This window comes from Cervus elaphus, chromosome 28, assembly GCF_910594005.1.
Source record: "Cervus elaphus chromosome 28, mCerEla1.1, whole genome shotgun sequence".
Lineage (NCBI taxonomy): Eukaryota > Metazoa > Chordata > Mammalia > Artiodactyla > Cervidae > Cervus > Cervus elaphus.
This window is the reverse complement of record NC_057842.1, coordinates 26,755,013-26,781,610: the sequence shown is the minus strand read 5'-3', so window position 1 is coordinate 26,781,610 and position 26,598 is coordinate 26,755,013. Positions and strand designations below refer to the sequence as shown.

General features: G+C 37.4%; 2 protein-coding genes across 4 annotated transcripts in view; both read right to left on the bottom strand.

Annotated features, from left to right (window-relative positions):
- Positions 1-2,911: 2,911 nt before the first annotated feature.
- Positions 2,912-20,261, bottom strand: KIAA0408 (KIAA0408 ortholog). The gene is made up of 6 exons (XM_043890164.1): positions 20,008-20,261; positions 14,112-14,352; positions 9,131-9,490; positions 8,963-9,042; positions 5,583-6,915; positions 2,912-3,550 (listed from the first exon to the last, which is right to left on the bottom strand). The coding sequence occupies exons 1-6, from the start codon at positions 20,163-20,165 to the stop codon at positions 3,398-3,400; spliced, it is 2,325 nt and encodes a 774-aa protein (XP_043746099.1). The 5' UTR covers positions 20,166-20,261; the 3' UTR covers positions 2,912-3,397.
- The window catches only part of SOGA3 (SOGA family member 3), a 64,222-nt gene continuing 51,859 nt past the window's right edge, over positions 14,236-26,598 (bottom strand). For all 3 annotated transcript variants that reach the window (XM_043890163.1, XM_043890162.1, XM_043890161.1), the window contains exon 9: positions 14,236-14,366. The gene's annotated coding sequence lies outside the window, so the exon portion shown is untranslated. The remainder of the gene's footprint in view (positions 14,367-26,598) is intronic.

The window sequence follows — 26,598 nt, the reverse complement described above, 5'->3', positions numbered from 1 at the left end:
AAAAATAATTTAACTGATTTCATAATGTAACAGCAAGTTTCAGAGGAGTATTTCTTTTAAAAACAAACTTAATCAGACTTAATAAGCAGATAAATAGACACAAAATGATGTCAATACATGAGAAACTAGATGTGTTTGCATATGACTGGGTGCAGGAATTCAAGAAGGCTTGGTCTTAAATATCTTGAGATATTTTAGGAGAAGCTAGGTTGAACTGTATACATATTTGAGTTTAGACTTTAAAAAACTCTCAGCTGGAGTTTCACCAGTAAAAGAGGAAAATATAAATATTCTTCCTCATGTATACATATGCCACCACAAGTGTTTCCACACCTATTTTACTTGATAGTTTCCAATGATTGAAGGAGATTTCATTATTGAGTAGCTGTTTGTCAGCAAGTGTGACTAAAAATCATTTTAAAAAGTATGTGTGGGCAGGCAGATTCTCTTTTTTAGGTCCAAATGTTTTCTTAGGATGACGTGGAGACTGGCTAAATCCTCTATGTAGAAGTAATCATGTTTTGTGCATGATAATAGCTGGTCATTGTCCTTGTCTATGTAAAAATAAATAAGTTATGAATAATTTTTAATAAAGTGAATTATACAACATCATTTGTACTTGGCTTTGGTCATAAAGCAACACAGGGAGCGTGGGCAAGGGTTGTGCACGTAGACACACACACACACACACACATACAGGCACACAGGCACAGAAACTCAGACACTCTTCTCTGCCTCATTCTTTTTCCTTTCTGCGATCAATCTACAATGTCAGTAACTCTATTGAGATAATATAAGATTTTTTTCCCCTCAAAAGTCTGCCAGGGAAAACTTCTAATCAAGTGCCTCTGAAATGTTTATAAGCCTCTAAAATCCAGTAACGATGGTATAATAAAGGTAAGTTTTGGGGGAAGAAAATGCCCATCCAAAGTAGAAAAACTACTGGCTAAAAGTCACATCAAAAATGTATTTTCAAGGATAATTTCCATTTAACTGATAGGTGTTTCATAAAAAAATTATAAAATATTTAAAAGAGAAGACAGACTATTCAAATAATACTTGCTTTTTTTTCCCAACTTTACAATCAAGGAGTTGGCGGAGATGCTAAGGTTTTTTTTTTTTCAGTTCTAATATTCTATGATTTTTGTCAACACAAGATGTTAAAATGTATCCCACTGTTTCATTCAGATGGTTAGAACAAGTGGCACAAAATTGTGATGTGTGACAATATCGCCCTTTTAATTTACAGATAAGGAAGTCCCAGAGAAGTAACATGCATATCCAATGATACTCATTCATTAGGGTATCAATGAATGTCACTGCTTCCAAATCTCCCTAATTAGCAAATATTTTGTTCTGTGTTATTAAGGACTCAAAATTCCCTCCCCACCCCTGGAAATGCTCTTTTAGTAATCATGGGGTGAGGCCAAGAATTAAGACACAACCCTCAATATTTGACTTGTAATTCAAGTTAGGAACCACAGCCCCATGTCAGACTACCTGGGATAGATACAGTGAAGGAGAGGAGCAGCTGTGTCTCACTGCCCGTGGGCAGGCTTGTGTTCCATTGTTACACAGAACTATCTTCCTACCAGGTTCATCATCTTATGCCATAGTCTCCCACCTCCCCAGTGTTTTCTCCCTTTTAGATGAAAAGCATATTATCTGAGTGACATCACTTGATATCTAGGGTACTTTTTTCCTACAGTCTTCCTATGGAAAAGGATATTCCTGGAACAAATAAGAATTAAAAGACTGGATCTGTAGCCCTTTCTTATCATCTGCTCCAACCTCACGTTCTAAAAGTTTAATTCTGCTCAACTCCCAGAAACTCTTCTTATTGGAAAATATGAATCTGGCCATCACCATGCAACAGTCTTGAGCCTTTAAGGCAGTCTGGGATTCAAAAAATAACTACTGTACCTCAAATCATACTGTGATGAAGTGAATTTTTCTAAACTGTTAGAATGTATCACAAGGAGAAGGCTCTTTGAATATCATTGTCATAAGAATTCATTAACCTTTCGGTAGTAAAAGAAAAGCTTAAATAGAATTACTATCTAGTAATATAGTTGGCTTTATACAGAGACAATGGACAGCAAAGTTGCTTCTAAGATCATTCATGTAGAATTCCAAGCACCTCAACGTTCATATTACTGTCAGCTCTCAGTATGTGGATATTCACTGTTGGCAAATTGTGACCACCAAAAAAGTCTCTGCCCCTTATGCTACCCACAGATGCCAAAGGTTAGATTAAGGCTTTTTGAATGTAGCACACTACAAAAAAATACAATTCAGCTCTCAGTGAAATATTGTTCCTGATTTTGTTAATAAAAATCTGAAATAATCTCTTATCTACTAATTTGAGGGAAAAGGTTAAAACAGGAAAAAGTGAATAACTTACCTCTCACAATATGTATTGCTCCAAATGCTGAAAAAAAAGTTTACTAAAATTTTGCCAAAGCTAGAATTCAGCCTAACTGAATTTCTTTTTAAACCATATTTAAGGTATGTTTGTTACTGAAGTTGTCAAAATAAATTAATTGTTTAGTTATGTTGTTTATAAAGCAGTCTTAGGCCAGCTCTGAGGATCAAGTATACAGTGAAAGCCATAATAGACTGCTGAATGATATACAAAAGTTTTTGTGGATATTTTATGTTTGTTTTAGAAGGCTGATCTGTTTCAACTATTTAAACTCTTTATTTATTAATATTTAAAAGAATAAACAAGGAGACCAATGGTATTAACCTATCCTTATATGGGTTAAGGAACTGAGTTGGCTGTAGAAACCTACTAACCTTAGGTATATGTATAGTTAGTTTTCTATGTAGTTGGGGCCAAGGAAGTGGTTAGTTAATATATGTACCTCAAACGCCTTAAGTGGATGCCTATTAAAAGGTACAAAAAATATAAATAATACTGTGTATTTTAAAAAATTTTAAATAAACACAAAGAATATATAGGTATATATGTTATAATTTCAAAGTCAACACTAGCACATAAGTTTTACTTATCTAAATACATACTGACATGTCCTATATCAACACATGCACCTACAAAACACATAGCCATGCACATAATCTTGCTTTCTGCCACTTGCAAGAAAGTCAGACTATACAATATAGTACACTGTTTCAACTTAAATCATATTGGCAAATTAATGAGGATGGCAATAAAAAATTCTGATCTAGGAAATCAAAATACAGGAAGATAATTATTCCATAGATTAAAAACACTGAAGACTGATGGGAAGTTAAGGTTTAAATTGTCCCAGTAACCTTGAAAGATACAGAAGAGACAGAATTGGTTGTAAACACTTGGAATACTCTGTTTGGCAATTGGGACTTTCGTAGTCTAGCAATTCAGGTCAGAGACTTAGACCATCGAAGCTTCTGATCAGAGAGGAATGGGGAAGTTGTGGGCAGTTCTCCGCAAGGCAGGGGGTGCTGAAGGAGATCTAGATGCCCATCTGGATGGGAGACGGCGATTTGCTGGTCTGGCAGGTCGGGAAAATCCTTTTCCAGGGGAGGATTTCACTGCCATGGATTCCTAAGACACAAAAGAAGACCTTCACCTCACCATTCAGGCACCAACAATGAGCTTAATATATTATGGATCCCAACTGTAGGATTAATATATTATCATGTTTACAAGTAAGAAAAATTAAAGAAGCTCTTTGTCTAATATTTGTGGTCTGGAATGTTTTAATCAAAACAACTCACTTTGAATATGAATATGGCATTTGCTAATCTTGTGGATCTCGTCGTACTAAGTTTTAATACAACTAATTTCTTCTTAGAACTAACTATGTAAGTTAATCTTATGTTAGAACTCAAAGTTTATGTCAGGTAACATTGATATGATGGAACTAAAATAATCCTTAGTGGAGTGTTAGGATATTTCAGTTTTTAAAAGATAATAATTCATGAAGAATTAATTTGCATCTGATTATTTTATGTCGTTATTGACACTTCTAGAGATCATAAATGAAAGGGACACAAACCACCAAATGATTTGTCTGATGCTACCTTTTTTTTGTTCACTAAGAACCACTCTTACTATCAATCTTTCAAAAGCTTCAAAATTATCTTTAAAAGACTTTAAAACAGAACTTTGTTCTTTTTTAAAATATTTACTTTTGGCTGTGCTGGGTCTTAATTGGGGCATGTGGGGTCTTTTGTTGCTGAGTGAGCTCTCAAGTTGCCATGTGTGAGGTATCTCTCTAGTTGTGGCGCTTGGGGTTAGTAGCCCCTTGGCATGTGAGGTCTTAGTTCCCGACCAGATATCAGACCCACGTCCCCTGTATTGGAAGGTGGACTCTTAACCACTGGACCATCAGGGGTGTCCCAAATATAAGAACTGCTCTTAAGGATCTACAGTAGAGGACCCTTCTCAAACCTCCCATCATTGCAAAAATGGGAAATATTTAATAACATTTGTTAATGAGAATTTTTGGCTGATTATTGTACACATGCTTCCACTTCCATGCGCTTCCATCTGAAGCCAGAGGACCTTACAGGTATTTATGGGCTCAACTAAACAACAGACATACAAAAGCAGGATAGTTATTTGCACTTTGGGCAAACAGACAAAGCTTCTGATCAACTGGATGTAAACTGATATTTTGTAGGACTTGAAAACCACATAAAAATTTCTCACACCAGAAGGAGGCAACTTGCATCGTTTAAAACTATGCTGCATACACACTGTGCTCTGTAAAACTAGGATTTTCAAAGTGTTGCCTAATTATAACAATATGTCACCTTGTAACTTTTTATAAATTATGTGTATAAGGTACTGATGGATAGCTCTTCATTGTAAATACAGATCTCTTTAACCTCTTTTCTCCCCTCTAAGATTACACTCTTTTGCAAGCACACTGTAATAAAAAAAAGGTAACAGTTTATTTAAAATACCCATTTTGGGGGGACAATTTCCACACAAAGAATTTATACCAATAACAATGACTTTAAATTTTTTATGCTATACTAACATTTTTTTTCATATACTGCCTTTTAGCTCCACAATAAGAGAACTTTATGAGGCACTATTTTAAATGATTTTTTTTTTTAACCAAACTCATATTCACGTGAATAATCCCATGAGGAGGAACACAAATCAAATTCTGGGAATGAGTGAACCAATCATAGCTAATAACAGAAAAATACAAGTTATTTTTAAAAATACTTTCCATATACTTTAAAAAATATAAACACTTTAGTAGGATAAAATTCTATAAATGAACAAACTCCCATTCAGAATATTCTTCAAGAAAGAAACACAACAAATATTTGATCATTTTGTTCTTGAGCCCAGTTTTTACATTATATTTTCTGCTATTTCAGAATTTAAATAAAAGCTGTAATGTGCTAAACCCAGACTTAAAAACTAAACTTTTAAAAGTTTGCACTGAATTACAATCCTAAGGTTTATATTTATTCACAAATGAAGGGTCAAAGAACCAGAAGATGTCAAAACATTTGCCTGTGTTCTATTTATATGAATGGGCAAATGACTGAACTCTGAGCCATTGCTAAATATGGGTGCAGTTCCACCAAAATATGTTAAATTGCTTTCTCACCTCAGTTACCTTTTTCCGATCTGCTCCTTGCTTCACTTGCTGTGCTCCATGCATTGCTGTCTTATGCTCAAGCTCCTGTTCTATTTGGAGCTTTTCTAAATGCTGACCTAATGTGGCTCCACCGCTGACATCAGAACTACATTTGGTCCAGTTGGCCTGGGAGCATCTAGAATTCTCCAGTGCAGACCCCGTGGATGTCTCATAGGTTTTCAGCAGCTTTTCCACCACACCATAATTTGATCTGGGGTCTGCTGACCTTGGCCGGCCAGACAAATTACTTGGTCTCCAGTCATGCTCGTGAAGCATATTCCGGTAACTGCTAGGGCTTACGGGCTCCTGGGTTGGTCTGAACTGGCCTGTTGTGGGTTTTTTGGTGGAATTATCAGGCACATTTTCCCTGGGCATAGACATGGGGGCACTGGTTTTCAGAACGTCAGAAACACTGTCACTGTCTGAGACGTTGGCTGTGCACGCAGTCAAGATCTCACAGGGCTGAAGATCTTCAGATGGTTCTGAGCAGCTCTGAATTTGTTGTACAGCATGACAATTTCTATCTGTTCTAAATACGATTCTGTTAAATTCATCAGTCTTTTTTGCCAGCTTTTCATTCCCGGTTGTCTTTTCAAAGCCATAACTGAGACTTCTCAGTGGGCCGCTGCTCTGGGACGCTAAGGAGCTACAGTCATTGCTTATATGAAGATCAGGAGGAGATTGAGCAGGGTGATCTGGAATTACCTTTTCATATTTTGGCTTATTGGGAGTAGAGCAGACTTTCTGAAACCACAGTGTGGAGGGGCTATTTTTTGCACAAACCCCAGTGTTGCACGACCACATGCTAAGTCCAACATTTTCATTATATGAAGGCTTGTTATCTACTTTGGCTTCTGGTGCCAAAGAAGGAAACATGATACCATCATTCAGAGTCTTCCCTTCATTTAGACCCAGCAGAGGCATCTCATCGTGCTTCCAGAGGAAATGAGGGTGGCTGTTCTTTTCACCTCGACCCTCTTGGGCCACCCAGCTGCTTTGGTCTAAACATTCTTTCCAACTTTCGTGGGCTTGTGCACAATATGAGCTGGGAAAATTTCGAGATGTGCTTCTTGGAGGAGGAATTGGTGGGGTTTCACTTCTTTTCAGGTCAGTTGTATCAATTCCATCTTTTTTCTTGGAATTGTTCTGGAAAATATTGGTACAGCTCAGATTTTTTCTGTTTTTCCGTTTCTCATTTTCTAAACTGGTTGAAGGAATGCACTGGCTGTTGTTGATCATGTGATCTCCACGAGGAGTATTCATTACATTTGGTGTTTCCTGGAGAAAAGAATCTGACTTCATCCTAAAAATTATAAAACGTGCTATATTAGTGATGACTTTGTTTATGATAAACTCTTAAAAGACACTAGGCCTAAAACAATGGATTCTGTTATAGGAAAAGGAGTCACAACTTCCTTAAACAATATTTTTATATAAATTTCCTAGTACAAAACTTCAAGTCACTTTTGCTGTAGGATAAAGACCACCACTCAGTGTTGTACTCAAGACTATATACATAGTCTGACCCATGCTGTCTTTTTAACTGTCTCGCATTATTTTCTTCTATTACCTGAAACTTCACCTACACTCAGACTCCACTTTGTGTAGTCTCTTGGGTGTCTCCTACTGGTGTTCCCATTTTCATAGGTTTTCTCTTGCCATTTCCTTACATCAGCTTGGCCTACTGAATTCCTATTCATACTGTCTTCTGAGTTCAATCTCCGCCCCTCAAATTTGAAATAACATTCTAAGAAATTAATGAAATAACATTCTATTTCATTCCAGAAATCTGAATCAAAGCACAGAGGCATGAGAAATACCAAATGGGAGGTGTTATTTGGACAAGAAAGAAAAGTGAGCTTTTTTTTTTTTTTTTTTGATGAGTAAAGGACATATTTTTTTTTAAAAAGCTGCAGTAAAAATCATGTGGCTGCTCAAGCTGCAGTGAGTAATTTGGTATAGATGGAATATAAAACAGAGTGGGAAAGGATGATGACAAATAAGAGAGAAACACTAGGTCAAATTGTAATAACTTCGAATTACATATTAAGAATTTTGACCTTTTTTTCTAAAGGCCATGAAGTGACAGTGAGAACTTTATACCAGGGATGGTTTGTAAAAGCAAATTGGAAAGTCAGAATTCTCTGAATTACTGAAATAAAAACCTAAATGTAGCAGTATTGTGGGTTCACAAATTAACATTAATTAATCATATTGATAAATAGAAACCACATTTATACCTATTTAACTTCCATTATGAGATAGCTTATAAAAAAGTGCAGATGAATACCTACTAGGCAAAAGCTAAATGGGAAAAGTGGAAGGCAAAATTATGTATAAAACATGGTTGGGTAAGTCAGATCTGTTGTAAATCAGTACAAAAATTCTCTCTGAGCTTCCAAAGAGATGAAGAAAAATAAGGGTTCATGTTGCTATAGCTTCTAAGAGAAGTACGCTGTCCCACAAGGAGATAAATGGTGATTTTAGAGCAATCCATCACTTAACTTGGGGAGAATCCAATTTATTTTTCAATTTGGCTAAAACTTAGCCTTCGAATTATATAGGTGTTTCTGAACTGAAACAGCATTTTTACAGCACTGTGTAAAAATATATGTGTGTATGTATTTACAGTATGTTGTTCTGAAAATTATGAATGCTTTCATTATATACATAATAAATGTAGAGAAATAAATAATTCAGAATATTTCAGCAGAACATCCTTTATAAAATTAAAACACCACATGGTTAAATTTGACACAGCTTAAAGATGCATTTAACTAGGTTAACCCAGCATACTGTTCCACTGGCCAAATACTCAAAACAAAAAGAATGCCATTGCATACACTTGTTAATTTACTATTTGTTATGGTGAGTGTTAGGGTTTTCCAGGTGACTCAGAGGGAAAGAATCCACCTGCCAATGCAGGAGGCACAGGTTTGATCCCTGGGTCGGGAAGATTCCCTTGAGGAGGGCATGGCAACCCACTCCAGTATTTTTGCCTGGAAAATTCCATGGACAGAGGAACCTGGTGGGCTATACAGTTCCTAGGGTCAAAGACACGACTGAGTGACTGAGCACAATGGCAAGTATAACTAAACTAAACATCAAAAAAAAAGTAAAGTACACCTAGTGGTCAAATTATGAAGAAAACCAGAAGATTTACTTTAAGAATTAATGAACACAGAAATGTACCATTTAAGCTTTTATCTCCTAAAATAACAGATTTTAGTAACATTACTAACTCTTGCTAACAAAGTGTTAAATGTGAAAGGTAACTTGGACTCATTAACTTAAAACAATATCCATCTTGGTTTTTCAACATAAAAATCATCATAGATGTACCAGCCTACCTTCTGTGGTTAGACCGCTTTCGAATTTCCTCTTGAAAGTTGCATAATTCTTCACTAACTTTGGCAAGTTCTTCAAGAGCCTTTATACATATAAGCAATAGCACGTTAGCCCTTTGAAATGTAAATATTTCTTTAGAAACAGTCCAAGGCCAATCCCATCTTACTTACTGTGTTGAGGGCGCCAGAGCAGCTCTTGTTCTCTGCCTCAGAAGTCCTCAGGTCAGGCCGGGCCTCATGTTCTTTTTGGTTGTCTCTGACTTCAGAATCCATATACCCTACTTTTGATTTTTTGATTGCTTTTTGTTCCTTGCACACTTGATTTCTTTCCCTGAGTAAACTCTGCTCTGTTTTATCTTTTTTCCCCAGAACGTCCCTGGGATGTATCCCTGTAAATTTACATTGTCCTGAATTGGGGTAATCTGGAGAAGATTCCATTTTATCTCCAACGGCCTTCTCACAATCAAGATCAACGACCTTAGCACGTTCACTCATGTTGATTTTTCTCCGACGCTTTACTTCATGGCAGAGCTATAAGGAAAACAAAGATAAAAATTTTCCCCCAACCCACTTTCTCAATAGTTTTGATCCTAAACACAGTGTTCTGAGTTCTCTCTCTCTCTACGGTGGGTCTTCCCAGGCGGCACTGGTAGTAAAGAACTCACCTGCCATTGCAGGAAATATAAGAGACTTGGGTTTGATCCCTAGGTCGGGAAGATCCCTTGGAGAAGGAAATGGCAACCCACTTTGAGTATTCTTACCTGGAGAATCCCATGGACAGGGGAGCCTGGTGGGCTACAGTCCCTAGGGTCAGACATGACTTAAGCCACTTAGCACGCATGCATACATAGACTGCTCCAGGGCACTAACACTTATGCTTCCAAATCATGCTTCTAAAATCTGGATTAGCTGGAGGAACTTTTGATGAACCATAAAGACTACATGTAGTAGGGCAAAGAAGGTAATTTCTATTTTTCTGAGTAGAAATCAACTCATTCAAAAATGACAGAAACCTGCAATTGTATATAGATGTCATAATGACACAGAAGCACTGTTAACAAAATTGGAAGGACCTCAATCAATTACTGGCTGCTGCTGCTGCTGCCAAGTCACTTCCTTCGTGTCCGACTCTGTGCGACCTCATAGATGGCAGCCCACCAGGCTCCACCGTCCCTGGGATTCTCCAGGCAAGAACACTGGAGTGGGTTGCCATTTCCTTCTCCAATGCATGAAAGTGAAAAGTGAAAGTGAAATCGCTCAGTTGTGTCTGACTCCTAGTGACCCCATGGACTGCAGCCTACCAGGCTCCTCTGTCCATGGGATTTTCCAGGCAAGAGTACTGGAGTGGGGTGCCATTGCCTTCTCCCAATTACTAGCAATGTACTTTAATTTAACTGACGTTAAGGCCATATTTTTAAAATATATGATCCTACTTGTAAGTCAACACTGAACTGTCTAAATGACTGACAATCTCACATAGTAGACTGTAATAATTGTAGTAATCTCACAATCTCTCAGCTCATTCTGTCCCCTAAGTAGTTGTTTCATCATCAAAGGATGTTTCTTTAGGAAGTTATGTGGGTGAGGGGTAGGTAATTCTCAGACTTGGTTTTTTTTTTTTTACTTCCAAGGTTATATACATTCAAAAAAAGTTTCTTTCTTTGTCCTAATTAAAACAAATGTGACCCTGTCCTATGTGATACAATTGAACTCTAAGGCTTTGATCATCTATTAGTTTACTAATTGCCCCAAATTAGTTCTTGAGGATTTAGTTTAACCTGCAGGCAATTAGTGACTTTCTCTTCAGGCTTGAGTTCTGGGGAAACCTGTCAAATTCCAAAGACTGCCAGAGAACTATTAAAGCAAATAACTCTACATTTTACAGTCACATCCTATATCTGCATGAGATCTATTAATCAAAGAATATAATAACAGATTTATTGCTACTCAATAATTACCCAAATGTCAGATAGAAGCACTAGAACATATTTAATGCCTGAAAGATATGCACTGCATTTATTGCCCTAGTCATAAATTTGTCATTGGATGAAGTCAGGACAGCATCAAATTGCCATCATGAATCAACTGTTTTGGCTCCTGTAAAATTATCTGTACTGAACTGCTGTGGGCATTATAATTTTGGCCGACCTTGAGGGGTATAATAAGAAGCAACCCTTCAAAGCACCATGCTAAATCTAAGGATGTTCTTGGTGGCACTGTCCTCTTTTAGAGGAGTCATGGGTGAAAACAAAATTGCTTCAATGTAAAAATCAGGGACCAAAGTGCTATTTCTGGGAAATTAGTCTCCATTTGTTTCCTGAATATTGAGAAATATGCATCTGATAATTTTTTGTTACTTGCTAGAAAGATGGACCTGCTGCATGCATTTTGCAAAGGATCCTTCCTCTTGTCTTCACTTCATCTTTCTCTTCTCATTTAGAAATACTTTAATTAACACAGAATTCTATTTGACATCTTAAATTCTCTTGGGGACTTAGGTGAAGTATGAAAAAACAAAAAACATTATATTATTGATGGGAAACCATTTATTTTGTGTAAGGAAATCTGTTACTTGGTACTTAGCTGTCTTCAATGGGTATCTGATCATTCAAACAAAGGATACAAGCAAGACATATGGCAAAGTGATTAAAAAAAGAAAAATTCCCAGGTGTCTATTAATTCTATTAAGGGTAACTATCTGGATCAGTCTAGGTTTCAAAGATCCAAGTATCTACATCTTCACTTTGTAACAGCAAATGCAATGATTGTGGCTAGTGGCTGAATAAAAAATCATTAGCATCTTAATACCCAATATTGATCCTCTCTCTGATCAGAATACTGATATATTTACTTGGAATCACAGAAGTTATAAGCATGCACTTAAAAATGTTAAACTTTCTTGCATATGACTTAATAAGTTGTGTCTGATCTAAAACACAGAATTCGTGATAAATAAGAAAGAAATACAGTCTCTTCGGGTGGTGCTACTAGTAAAGAACCTGTCTGCCAATGCAGGAGACATAAGAGACACAAGTTTGATCCCTGGGTCGGGAAGATCCCCTGGAGGAGGACACGGCAATGCACTCCAGTATTCTTGCCTGGAGAATCTCATGGACAGAGGAGCCTGGTGGGCTACAGTCCACAGGGTCGCAAGAGTCGGACACGACTGAAGTGACTAGCATGCACACATACACACGCTTGTAGGATCTTACATTTTTTCCAAGTGTAGACTTTTCATTTTAGTTAAAAATATTGTCTTGACTTTCTATAACATGTGAGGACAATTTCCTGTTTTTCCCAATCTTTTCTAAGCCAGCTTTGTAGCCTCTAAGCAGGAAGATATTAAAGGTACATTATTATAGGTACAAATACTGGGAGTGGAAAGCTGAGAGTGGAAAAGCATACATACATACTCTGCTATTTTATATAAGGAACTTGAGAGTATCCATGAATTTTGGTATCCATGGGGGCTCCTGGAGCCATTTCCCATGTCTACTGAGGGACAACTATATTTTCATGACAAGGGGGACACAATGCTAGTCTTCAGGTATTGTAGAGCACCCTCTCTGGGTGGGTAGTCTGAATAAGCACATTATCCAACATATTCTCAGGTATGGTGCTGTACAAAGCAGGCATCATGACATAGATAGCACCACACCTACTATCCAAGATAAAGAAAAAATATTCCAGTCCTTCTGTCAGTATTTTTATGGACTATCGCCTAAGTTTGAGGTATGTTTAATGCCTGTTAATTGACAAAGCTAATATCTTCCATAGATGGAATCTGCAGAGCTGTCAGAATAATTATTTGACAATAACAAATTTAACCAGAGAGCAGACTATCTTAGCTACCATCTTAAGCTACATGGCTTAAACAATTGGCTGGACTAATCCTGACTCCCTTAATTATTTTGCTCAGATGCTAGAATTATCTGAGACTATTATTAAACGGATCTTCCAAACCTTGAGAAGCCAGTGACCTATGAGTTCAGGTTTCAAACTGGCATTGTAGATTCTGATTTAGCCATCTCCTTTTTGATCCAATAGAACTCTGGGTGGAGGAGTTAACAGAGGAAGCAAAATGCATTTTCCAAACTATAGAAGGACAAGAAGTAAATTCTCCTTTCAAAATGCAATCCTCTACTACATGCCTGACTTCTCAGTTGGATTTTACAAGAATAGTCTAATGGCTATGTGTTAGTCACGACTCTTTGTGACCCCATGGTCTGTCCATGGAATTCTCTAATGGGTTATGGGCTATTCTTTTCTTATTTTTCCTTTTAGCATGCCAATTTGTATTTTATTCATAATCAATTACATGGCTGTTAATAAGAAAAATATTTGCACTATAAACACACAAAGAATTAGCTTTGATTGCCTGTGAATGAAGGCCAAGGAATCTGTTAAAATAACTGCCTTGACAATATGCACAAACCATGTAAGTCAACAGCAGGGATGTTACAAGAAAGCAAGATAAGTATAAATAATTTTCAGTTGGAACAAGCCTGAATATATATCAATGCAGATAATTAAGGAAATATTCAAGGTCCAACAGGCTGAAGGGATAAAACTACTATTTGTATCAGATTCTGGGCATGTCATTTTTCATAAACTCTTTTCTAATAAATATGCCAATAAATGTGGCGCACCTTGCCAAGATAAATATCACGTCCACTGTCATTTTCTTTTTGATATAAGACACTCCTTTTGGTTATTCTGAATTATCGAGTACATAATTTCCTTTAGTAGACATTATTCATACATTATCTTAGAAAAGATCTATTTCAATGCCCAATTGTAATACTCCAAAGGTATGTTCCACTAATTATGGTTTTCTTTTATTTTCACACTGGGCTCGGCATTTGAAAACTCATGCAAAATACATACCTCACTTTTGATACCATCAGCATTTTGGTAAGGAAAGAGTAAATTGACAGATTTTAGAGTTTTCATGCAAAGTTATAAAATAAGTATAGTCTCTACACTACCAATGGGTTAGGCTATGCTATTTTCGGTCTAGTAAATATCACTGAGACATGTATCTTTTAGGTGGAATTGGAAAGTAAAAACAGTTTCCAATACAAAACAAACCAAAAAGGATTTTCATTCTGAGTTTTAAGTTTCCAAAGGATTCAAACAAATCAACACGTACCTCTTCTATCTTCTTCTGCATTATCTTCCATTGACTTTCCCATTCCTTTCTTTCATTGTCAAACTGGTCCAGTAATTCCATTTTCTCTTTGTGCCAGTTAGTCTCTGAGTTCTCCCACCGGTTATGCAGCTCCATGGTAACCGTGTGAGTGTTAGTGAAGGGGTGTTTCTGCTCGTCTCTGCCTTCTCTTAACTGTTTCTTGGAAGCTTGGAGTTGTTTTATTTGAAGCAGTCTCACTTGCCTTTAAAACAAAGCCTAATATAAACATAACAAGAGAGAATTCCAAATCCATGTGCTTTCTGGAAACATTTTATCAGATTGTCAAGAGCCATTGACATAAACAAACCAAAGGAAAATTGGACTCAAAAGAAGAGATGACAAAAATATCTGCTTAAGAAGAGACTAGCACAATCAAAAACAAACAAAAAAAAGTATTGTCCAGGGTTTTTTCCTTCCTCTTTCTGAAACCAGACAGCAAAATTACAGTGGACAGGATGGTTAAATGCATGTGTGAGATATAGGTATTCCTTAAACTAACCATCTAATCTAAAGATAGAATTTTTCATGGATATTTAAGAGTGGAAGTATGAAATTCAACTGGATAGTCACAGCTACACAACTGTGGTAGATTCTTCTGCAGTAGAATTACTCCTTCTGTTCTGATGCAACCAGATTATATAATTTTATGATCTTTCAAGTCCTGAGACGGTGCTGTGCTACAGTCTTCATTTTATACTGAAGAATTAAATCTTGTGGCAAATGTAGTTACTGTATCAATAAGACCCCAATGTTGGCAGTCAGTCTGGGACTGATGGTATCAGCAAGAAACTAAAGCATGGAAAAATATTGTCATTATTTTATTTCATCAAATAAAATATTAGAGCAGCAAAATTATTCTGAAAACCATGTTAGAATTTATCCATGCTCTTTTTTCCTTCTAATAGACTAGATATCAGAATGTATGTTCTGATACTGAATTTAGAGTATTGAAGAAAATGTTTTGATCACTTTGCAGGGAAACCTTCGATCATACTAAGCACTGACTTAAATAATTAGATTTCTGGCATTTAGGGCATGTGTACTCAGGATTTTAAGAGGTACTTTAAAATACCTGATTGGTAACTCTTTTATAACTCACCTAAAATTTCTGAGATTTATTTACTTACATTAGAATGGAGGATATCCATAGGGCTATTAAAAAGATTAAATGACGTGAATAAAAAGAGATTTGAGAAAGATAAAATTTCCTCTATTTCTTGTTTAAAAAAAAAAAAACCTTGTGCTGACTTCCACTGAAAGTATTTTTGTTAGTAAAGCCAGATACATTTTTAACATGGGTAGAAAAGCATGTTTAAAGTGTTCAAATCTCCATCTAAGATAATCATGCCTATAAGAAGTCTTTAACTCTTCGACTTTTTAGGCCACGACCAAAGTGCCTTAACTTACCAGGTGGCAGATGATGCTACTTTTAAGCTAATTCTCAAGAGTCATAGCTGCCTGGGTGCTGGCATTGTCAAATGAAGCCCAGAAGCCCACAAACCCAGGCAGTAAGCCCCAGTCTGCAGTCATAGAAGAAGGCCGCATATTTCATATCCCAAATATAAACATCGAAGACATTTGATTTTTTTGTCAGGCTGTCCTGAACATGTATATCATGTGCTAAACTGTGCCAAACATACACTTTTGAGCTGCAATCTATTAATGAATTATAATAGACTAATAAGGGTCAAAGAATATCAGTACTATATGCAGGGCTCCACCCTCAAAAAACACCCTAATAATGTTAGGAGCTATATGGTTATTCTTCTCTCAAAAAATTTGTTACAGATACTTCGATCATTCTTACCCACTTCTTTGGCACTCTACTGTGACTAATTCAGCCAAGAAAAAGAAGTAATTTCAGATTTAGCCATTAAAAACACTACCATGTCTCATTTTATCCACTTTTTCTAATCTCATTTTCCATCCTCTCTGTCCCCCTTCCCTCCTTTTGCTACCCTCCAGTCCTATGAGACAGTGACCAGAGGTACATGCCACAGCAAATGCAAGTTGCCCCAAAATAAATGTGTCAATGAAGACATAACATAATGAAGACAGTAAAGAATACACAGAATTTTGTGTCTTAGTGAATCTGTTACTGATTTTGATTACCTATTAATCTTCTAGGTTCATTTAATAACTATTCACAGGAAATGAAGAGAGTGCTAATTTTCAGAGAATACAGACTGTTTTACTATAAGTAATTAATTGTGAGCTAAAACTATGTTGCAGACCACTCCAGTGTTCTTGCCTGGAGAATCCCAGGGACGGGGAAGCTTTGTGGGCTGCCGTCTATGGGGCTGCACAGAGTTGGACACGACTGAAGTGACTTAGCAGCAGCAGCAGCTATTTAACATTAAAATTTCTTAGGAAGAGTGGAATGGTTTAAGATATCAAGAGAAAGTCGCAAATTTAACCAAGCAAGTGATATAAAGAGAACAGACTAATTTCAAGCTACGAGAAAACAGGTGCTATGATAGTCCATGTTTCATTCCGTCTTTAAACACTAAATGTACAGAAATCATCATAAAGTGTCTCCTACAAGTATGTAGCAAATGACTTCAATTTTTCTTTTCATTTCAAACTTTTCTTCAATCACTTTCAAATCAGGGTTAAAGGGCAACAGACCCTGTTCTTTTTTACCTACCTGAAGAACATCATCCAGGAAAACCTTCAATCAGGCTTGCTCCTGGTAACAGGACTACACATGAACATTACCATGTTCCTGAAGCAGACAGAACCCTGCACTTAATTGCAAAGAGCCAAACTCATCACTTAATATGGAGAAGGACCAATCTAGAGAGCTTGTCCTTTCCAAGACTAGAGCCACATCTGGTGCCACAAAACCCAATGGTTATGGATCAAAAACAAGCCTTTGAGAGAAAATTCCTATAGGGCAATGTTTGTGTCAATTTCTGTGGGTTTATTGTACTTTCCACTGTCTATGTCTTGCCATAAATGTCAAATATAATAGAGCTGAATATACTGCATTCTCCTCCAAAAATAAAGCGGGGTCCAAAGCGTTTTGTGAGGATTGAATATGCAAGTAAGAGAATGCTTAATTCAAGCACCTAACACTGTTTCGGATCATACTGGCTGCTCAATAAAGGGCTGGTTTCTTCCTCTGTCTTGTCTTCCTCTCTCCTGTCTCCCTCTCTCTTTTTTTGGTCTTCCCCTGCACCCTTCTTTCTTTAATCTATCCTCCTCTAGATAAAACTAAAATTTTGATGTAACTAGAAAATTCATAGAAGCAAGTGTAATTGTGTGAACTCATATTTATAATGGTTTTCCTCTGCCTTCAGTGTTTTTCAAGTATTTTAAGAACACAAGGCAAGTTGAAGATTTAGGAATTTTTTTATTGTTAGTAAAAATCTGAGTAGACAAATCTTACATAAAACTGTTCTTGTTATAATTCTCCCTAAGTGTTAAAAAAAATCCAACTAAGTTGGGCAATTTTGTAGGGACACAACATCTTTGCCAACAAAGGTCTGTCTAGTCACGGCTATGGTTTTTCCAGTGGTCATGTATGGATGTGAGAGTTGGACTGTAAAGAAAGCTGAGCACTGAAAATTGATGCTTTTGAACTGTGGTGTTGGAGAAGACTCTTGAGAGTCCCTTGGACTGCAAGGAGATCCAACCAGTCCATCCTAAAGGAGATCAGTCCTGGGTGTTCATTGGAAGGACTGATGCTGAGGCTGAAACTCCAATACTTTGGCCACCTCATGCGAAGAGCTGACTCATTGGAAAAGACCCTGATGCTGGGAGGGATTGGGGGCAGGAGGAGAAGGGGACGACAGAGGATGAGATGGCTGGATGGCATCACCAACTCGATGGGCATGAGTTTGAGTAAACTCCGGGAGTTGGTGATGGACAGGGAGGCCTGGCGTGCTGCGATTCATGGGGTCGCAAAGAGTCAGACACGACTGAGTGACTGAACTGAACTGAACTGAATGTCTTGAAATGAAAAGTTATGGGGTAAAATGGCTCAGCTGATTCAAAAACTAAATTTCAGTGCTTTCTGCAGAGGCCAATATAAAAGTTCTCTTTGTTCCTAGCTGTCAATCTTTTTCACCCACAGATACTGGTATCTCCGTGGGAGAGAAGGAAGAATTTCTGCTATCTACACCACTCCCCAGGTCTCCTTGACTCTCCATTTCACTTCACTCTTTCCAGAGTTTCATTGAGAATAAAAATGTGTAAGAGCACATGTAAAGAGACAGAGGGAGTTGCATTACTCAGTCATGCACACATTCTTCCCCCAACAATTCTAAGTGAGCATTACATAATCCATTTTAGCCCACTTCTCCCTCCCCAGGCCGGAAGCCAGATTTGTAAAAGAGTTGTGAGTGGGTTGCATAAGTATGGTGATGAGAGGAAAATAAGTTCTGCTAACCTTCCGGCCCTACTAGGAAGCCAAATTTAAGAGCAACACAGGAATTTCACAACAAATCACTTCCATTCCCCGTGGTAGCCTCACGTGGGTCATGGTAACACTTCTTCATCTGAGGGATGCTCCACTCCTAACTACACCTTCATCATTACCACTTCAACCTTCATCTTCCCCACTAAAAACTGGATTTTAGCCAAACAAATAAAACAATGTTAGGAGAACAGACTCAATGGCAACTTCTCCCTTTGGAGAGTTTTGTTCAGAGTTTGTTTCCTATTCTCTGATTTACTTTCCCTAAACATGCTACTTTTCATATCATGGAAACGTTTTCATTTGTAGAAGGTTACACATTCCAATAGGAATGCCACACACAGTAGGTACTGTCAACCTCACAATTCCTAGAACAACCGTTTGCCTTGGAGATGCTTTGCTTCCTCTTAACTTTGAGGAATCAGGAATTCCCTTGTCTATACCCATCAAAATTATGCACCATTTGCTTCCAGGATTCTCCAGCCCTTTCTCCAGGCTATTAGGAATCACTTGCAACATTTCAACTGATTAACAGACCTTATTCCTCCCTTAGTGTTCACTGGCAAAGGCATCTTTCCAAAGAAAACCATGACTTGATTCTGTTACAAGGCAAAAGGGAATTTTTAAAACAGGCCACTTCAACATGTTCTTTATCTTCCAATAGAGTCAAAGGGATATTACCACATGCAATTCTGAAAAATCAATTTTGCCTTTTCATTATCTTCATGTTCTCTCTTCAGTTATATATTCAAACTAGAAAATATCCAACCTATAGGCACACTGATTTTACTTAACTGATAAAAGCTTTGAAAAATACATTTGGCTTGGATAAACAAATGCCTAAACTTAACCAGCTTAAACAGTAGAAGATTTAGATTACGGTTCCCTCCTAACTGCAGATGAACCCATTATAAATGTTATGCACTTCAACTCAAATTACAGAAACATTGCTCATGCAGTGAGCAAACCATCATCTCGGATGAAACCACACTGATTTATTTTTCACTGCCATTTTCAAATGCCAACAATTTCAAAGACTGTGAACTTTACTCAGCAAATGTTAAAAAGTCTTCATCCTAATGAAACTAGTTTTCAAATAAATAAATTTAGTGAAATCCTACAGCAGAGAAAGCGGTCTTCAAAGGTCTGAGAAGCAGTGTTTGAAAAACCGTCTCTCAGAGCTGATGGCACCATCAGTCCAGAGTCAGGAAATCCACTCACGGCAGCTGAATCCTTTCTTCCCCGGGAGTCAGTAAAATCCGTTACGCACCCCGCCCCACTGTTTTGAAGCCTAGGCACTGATGCTAAATCAAGCAGATGTTGAAATCACCCTCTACTTAAACGGCATCCACAGCTTTAAACAAGTCAGCAGCAGCCCCTCTCTATATTTTGCCACGATTACTCACTTGCTTTCAAACTGCCAGAAAACAAACATACCTTTTTGCACTGGGGAGAAATCCTACGGAGGTCCAACCACCGGTCAACCTAGCAATGGGAGGACAGCTGGTTGTTTTAGAGTGAAAAGTCTTTGAAGTCTTGGAGCAGTGAATCTTGCTTCTTTGCATGAAATAGGAATGTAAAATCAGTCCAACCATTCAACAGAGAGGTACTGACAAGTCCCTTTGAAACCTCGACCACTTTCACAAATCCAAAAGCTGCTCAGCCTAGTGTCACAGCAGCAGCTGAGACTACTGTGACGTCAGCTTCTCAGAGGCGGCCTTCAAGTCACCTCTTCCAACCAGAGTTCTGTAACTTTAGAGCAGCTCCTACTCTGGGTAAACAACTCCAGGTCCAGGACATTTTTAACTTTTCTAAGGGAGCCCAGTATTTCTAAACTTGCCAAAAGAGCTGGTGTTAATATCACACAATGACAATGGCCAATTTTAGATTTCACTTATTTGGAAAAGTTAACTCCTTGTTTACAGGCAAGAATCATCTTGCCTGCCTCTCTCTTCCCCCCTTTCAGAACTGCACTTTTTGGTGCCTTTGGAAGCTGGTGTGCCACCTAAGCGTGGCAGATTTCATATATCTATAAAATCTCAAAAGATTTGTGAAGATGTGTCAAACTTCTGTCTTGAAATAAGGTAGAAATGACATACAAAGACCAACTTCCTTGTTCTTTGTGATTCATTGGTAGCTTGCTGCCTATATCTATAGGGATGGTGATGTCTTTCTGCTAGAGGAAATTAGATACCATGGGAAAGGACGATATTTATTGCGGGAAGGAAAAAAAAAAACAACAATGAGATACTTGTTTTCAATTAAGGCATGCTGCAGCCTAATTCAGCAAATATGCTAGATAAAACTTTAAATAACAAGGGCTTACCCTCAAGTCCAAAGTCTGTGTGGCCCTTAAAGCACTACATATTCACTGCTACAGTATTTTGCCTGACCCCAGATAAATGGTTCATGGGGAGCTAAAATGTTTACTAAGTATAACCTGCTCATAGTAGGACTTTAGTATATGTAGGACAATTAAATGAAATCATACTCTCTGTTTTGAAAGCCCAGCATCATAATCTCAAAAGCAATTAACAATAGTAGTTACAGTGATAATAGTGATGACTCATGGAAAGACAACTCTGCACAGCTCTGGACTAAGTACTTCTAATGGCTAATGTATCTTCATTTTAGTTCACTCTTGCAGAAAATGTGTCTGTAGATATTAATCCAATTTTACTGATAAAACCAGGGCTCAAAGAGGCCAAGTATCTTGCTGAAATTCATAGAAGCTTGCCTACACAGAGGAGTAGGTCTTAGAACTGGGTTCTCTAATTGAGGACACTGGATTTTTGTCACAGAGATACTGGTTTCAAATTACTGCTACCACTTATCTGTGTGAACTTCAAGTTTGTTAATTCTGTAAAGGGATAATTTACTTGGTAAGGATGTTTTAAGAGTATGGGGGTGAGGGGAGGACTTACAGTACCGGGTACTAGGAAATGTTAGCTCATTCTGCCTCCATCCTTATCAGGACAGAAGGAAGATCTTGGCATGGGGGTGGAGGTGGGAGTTGGGAGGAAAGGAAGATCCCCAAGGCATCTCTATAGGATTATCTAATGAAATTGTTTCTCCTACCCTCTCTGTCACTCCAAAACTCTTAATTTCCATGTGTCTTTTGTAAATCAGACAGTTTTCCACACCCTATCAGAACTTCAGATAATATGTAGCTATTTACAGAAAGAATTATATTGCTCTCTCCTCTGTACTTCACTCAATAGTACCTATTTCAATGTCATTTTTGATGAATGTTCCAGTAATTATTTTTTGCAGTTGTTTCATCTGCATCTTGTCATGGTAAGCTTGACCTTAAATTATATATAGAATAAAAAATGAGGGATGAAAAACTCATGGAATTTCACCCAAGTCTACCATTTATTCTAGTATTTACCAACATTTTCTGTTGTATAATTTCATGTGCATTAGCTAATATTTCCAAGCTATATTTCATACCCTAAAGAAAGAAAGTAATACAATTAGATGACAGCATACAAAGGCAATAAATATTCAGCACAGGTATTTCTGAACCTTCGCACTAAAAATTTTAAGAAAGTTTGTTTTAAGAAAAGTTCCTGCTGTTATGTACACAAAACAAATGGATTTTAAAGACTGATGCCAGTATGCTCAGCCATAGAGTAATATTCAGACATTTGGAAGTTCCTGACATTTTCAAGCAGGAGTCATAACAGCTGAAAATGTTAGAGAAAAAATGCAGTTTGTTGCATAATACAGGTTACTTTGAATTCATTTAAATATTTAAAACTTCCAATGTGAAACTGACTCAAATTATTGCTCTATACATTGGAGAGAATTTGGAAGAATCATTCATATCTGATGTCATACCAATCCTATTTCAACATATAACAAATATATAAAGAAATGCATATAGTAATACTTAAAGTAAATGTAGAAACACAAGCTGCTGTCAAGAAACAACAGAAAATCCTGGAAAGGGTTTGAAATGACCTGTATAAATGATGATATTAAGCCACAAACTAAAACATTTTGGAAAGGGGGAAAGAGGAATGTTGAGAGCATAAATGTCACTAGGAGGTTTCCAGACTTACAGAATTTTATAGCCAGAAAAAACTGAAACTGTCCAGTCAAGCTTCTCATTTGTCAGCTGAGGGAAGAGGCCTCGATGTTATTTACTCAGGGTCACAAAGCCATCTACCAGCAATGTCAGGAACAGAATCCAGGTCTGCTAATTCCTGGGGGAGTGCCTTAAAGTCTAAAATTCCAATGAGCTCAAGGTAAGGAATAAAACCCAGGGATAAGAGCTTTGGGCATGAGACACTGACTTCTGGCTTTGCCAAATCTTAAATTCATTTTATCTAATTCCAAGTGAAGGAGTTAATATTAATATTTCATCTTCCAAGTATGATGCAGGAGTCATATAAGAGAGTATTTATCTTTACAGCTATTTATATTGAAAAGTTTGCATCGTTCAATAATATAAGTCCTTGGTCAGAATATGAAGACAAAAGAATTTTAACTGAGTGATCGTAAAAAACCTGGGGATAAAAGCACCGACTTTGTCTTGAGCATACACTGCACATTTCATTTACAGTTCTCTATCTGAAGGATGATTTTGAAGCACCACAAGTAGTTATTTGTTTCATCTCTTTATGCTATAACAGCTCTAGCCGTATATTAGATTGGGTGGCTTCTGATTTCTTGCTTGTATAGTTTTTCAGGCCCTTCTTCCTTTACTCTTTAAACATATTTGCCAGCTAAAGGGGTACTGTTTTTCTATTTTTATTGTAAAGAGATGGAAAAAATTGAAGGGATGACTTCGAAAAACTGAACTCATAGCATATTAAAATTTAGAAGCTACTAGAGGTAGCAAATCTTAAATAACCCTTCCTTACAGTATAGTATCTGCCCTTTGCAATTTTTAAAGTGCTCTATATAGGAACTCTCGGGACTTTCTGCTCATTTTTCTAAAACCAAAACTGCTTTAAAAGTCTGCTAATTTGAAAATTATAAATTTTAATAAATTATATTTAATAAAATAAAGTGCTTCATGAAACATCTCAGTTGTTTAGTAGAACTCTCTTGAATCTTAATCTTCCATTCTTAAGGAGAGGTCTTGGGTACTCCAATTAACATTCCACTTAATGAATATTTGTGAGCACCAACTCTGGGCCAGGTGTAGGGCTGGATTCTGAGGACTGGAAGAATAAAGCAAATCTTTGTCCTCAACCAGTTCCATCACTTCTGAAGATCCCTGCAATAGCAACTGCAGCATGACTACCCACTTCCTGAGTATTCCTGAAACAAATGAACAAATATGGAGCACCTCTCTTGGTAGTAGTCCCCTTAGCATTCGGCCACCGGGAGAACCATTCAGTGGTACTCTCAGACCTTGCTGTACACTGCAATCACTCAAAGAATTATTTTAAAAATTCTCCTCCAGAGACTTTCTGCACCAGACCATCCAGTGATGAGGCCCAGGTTTCTTAATTTTTATAATGTTCTACAACTGATTCTGTCAAGTTTGGTCCTGTGTTATATGAGTCGTAGAATGACAGAGTCTGGACTCTTGTGTTAGTAAAAGAAGTATGATGTCGATACTTACTAGAATCTATTTGGGGTGGTTTATTTTCCATGGAGTTACATGTTTAGATTGTCATGTTCCAGCTAGTGTGCTATTCTCCCAGTGCTGGATGTTTTTCCCTTAAAATCATGGGATGCTGGCTGTCTCCTCTATTCTGAGGGATGGCGACATGTCAAATATGTTAGCCAAGCAAATCTGTCATGGGGCTTATGTACAGGCATTTCCAGATGACAGAAATATTCAAAAGAAAGAGTTTCTAACTATCTGCTTTATTTTTTTTAAGTACTGGTCTATATTTTGAAGAAACAAAACATTTGAAAAACATGTTTAGTTATTTAGGACTAGAGACAGATCTTGCTGACGATTTTCCAATTTGTTTCTGGCGTCTCGCTGTATTACATGTTTTTTGTTATTATATTATTACTTGTTTTTGTCTCACTATATTATTTCCAGATTCTTGACTTGGGAAAGGTTGATAATGAGGATGATGATAATGTTGATAGTGACGACAATAAAAGCTAAGTGACACAGGGACTCTTCAGGGCTACCTCTCATTTCATTCCAGAAAAGGGCCTTGGGAATGCCTGTCCACCACAAGAGGGCCACCCTGAGACACTTCTAGTTCCAGCAGTAGAGCCGGGCTGAGAGGCCATTGAGAGGGTGTAATAACTTGAAGGACACAGACATTAATTCCTATTCTCCCCAGCCCAGGGTGTTTCCACCCCACCTTTATCTTCTACCAGGAATGTTAGATTTATCAGCATTAAGTGATAGCATTACCTTTTAAGTAACTGTCTGATAAAATGCCCTTGACAGAGGAAGCAATTACTGGCTAGTCACAACTTTGCTCAGAAAAAGAACACGAGAAATCCTCCAAAAGAACAAGCCATCTCTCTAGTCTATTTGACTCTTAGTTCAAAAAGGAGCTAACAAAAATGCTAAAGGATTTAAGAAAGATGATTAATAGAAGCGCAGAGCACTGTAACAAGGAACTAGAAAGTGCAAAGAGGAACCAATGGAAAATAGATCATTCAATTGCCATGATTACAAACCCATCTAAAAGAAAAGGAGAACAGCTAACACACAAAAAGGGCTGGAAGGAACAGTCAATATAGGTAAGCTTTGATCAGAGCCTGGGAAATGAAGCTGTTTTCTTTGTGTGCTATAGAGCAGAGAGAGAGACAGACAGAAAGAACTGAATGAGCGGTGCTAGATTTTGAGGGGCTAATGTGAGAGATCTTGATACCCAGGTGCAAAGAAAATGTGGCATCATGACTTGAGGAGGCCACGCTAAAGGATCTGGAGATGAGGGTTCAGAAAGGGAGGCCCGCGCACATACTTCAGATCCTTAACCATGGTACAAGACATTTATCTTGGTACAAAATAAAACTTAAGATTATGTATTTAATATATCTAAAAATACATTGATAATTTAAAAGAAAAACAATTGAAACAAGTAAAATAGAACTGAAAACAAGTAAAAAATTAACTGAACTTGAAAAATCCTCAACAGGAAATTTGGTTTCAATAACATTCAAAGAAATATTCTCATCCTCAAGTCAAAAAGAGTTACATGAATATTTTCTGAAAGGCTGAAAAACTGCTAAACACCATTGATTATATACATGTATAGTAAATTTTAGGTCTTCTCAGGTGGTGTTAGTGATAAAGAATCCAGCTGCCAACAAAGGAGATGTAAGAGATACAGGTTCGATCCCTGGGCCGGAAAGATCCCCTCGTGGAGGGCATAGCAACCCACTCGGGTATTCTTGCATGGAGAATCCCATGGACAGAGGAGCCTGGCAGGCCACAGTCCACAGCATCCCACAGAGTCAGACACAACTGAAGTGACTTAGCACACACGCACAGTAAATTTTGTGACTTTGTAAAATTTTACAATTTTATTTTCAGACATTGGATGTGGATGATACCCTACTTAGCTATAGAGAAACTCATACAAGTGTGAACTAAAAATCCTTTTATAATTCTAACAATGAAATAAAATAATCAGGAAATGTCAACATATTTAAGCTTATTATACATAAACATCTGAGGTATAACATAAGAATAGGTCCTTTGAGACAACACCTGGTTTGACAGTAGGAAGTGAAAGGTGGAGATTCTTTCTTGTTTTTAAGAGTCGAGTGTTGCCTTTGCTGCTCCTATTCTCTGATCAAGCAAGGTTGTAACAGCACTCTATTTGAAAATGGTCCCTAAAAGTGTCAACTTTTCTCACTTCCAATCCTGACTTTACGAGCATCTGACCCGAAGCATGACTGCCAGATGAAAGTGAGCTGTGATTCTATAAGAATATAGCTACTAACACCACATGAACATTTGCAGTTAAGGCTTAGTGACCAAATTGACATTCCAAAGTTCACTGGCAGCTGACGAAAATAATCGTATCCCACTCTACCACACAGAATGAAATGAAGGCTGGGGAATGCAGGCCAATACACATTCCAGGC

Excerpts from the sequence above, each read along its gene's own strand:
- KIAA0408 (XM_043890164.1), bottom strand. The coding sequence starts at position 20,165 with ATGGTTGGACTGATTTTACATTCCTATTTCATGCAAAGAAGCAAGATT. Across the intron at positions 9,043-9,130 it reads GCTCTGGCGCCCTCAACACA|GCTCTTGAAGAACTTGCCAA; the intron begins GTAAGTAAGATG and ends ATATGTATAAAG. Across the intron at positions 3,551-5,582 it reads ATCGGAAAAAGGTAACTGAG|GAATCCATGGCAGTGAAATC; the intron begins GTGAGAAAGCAA and ends TTTGTGTCTTAG.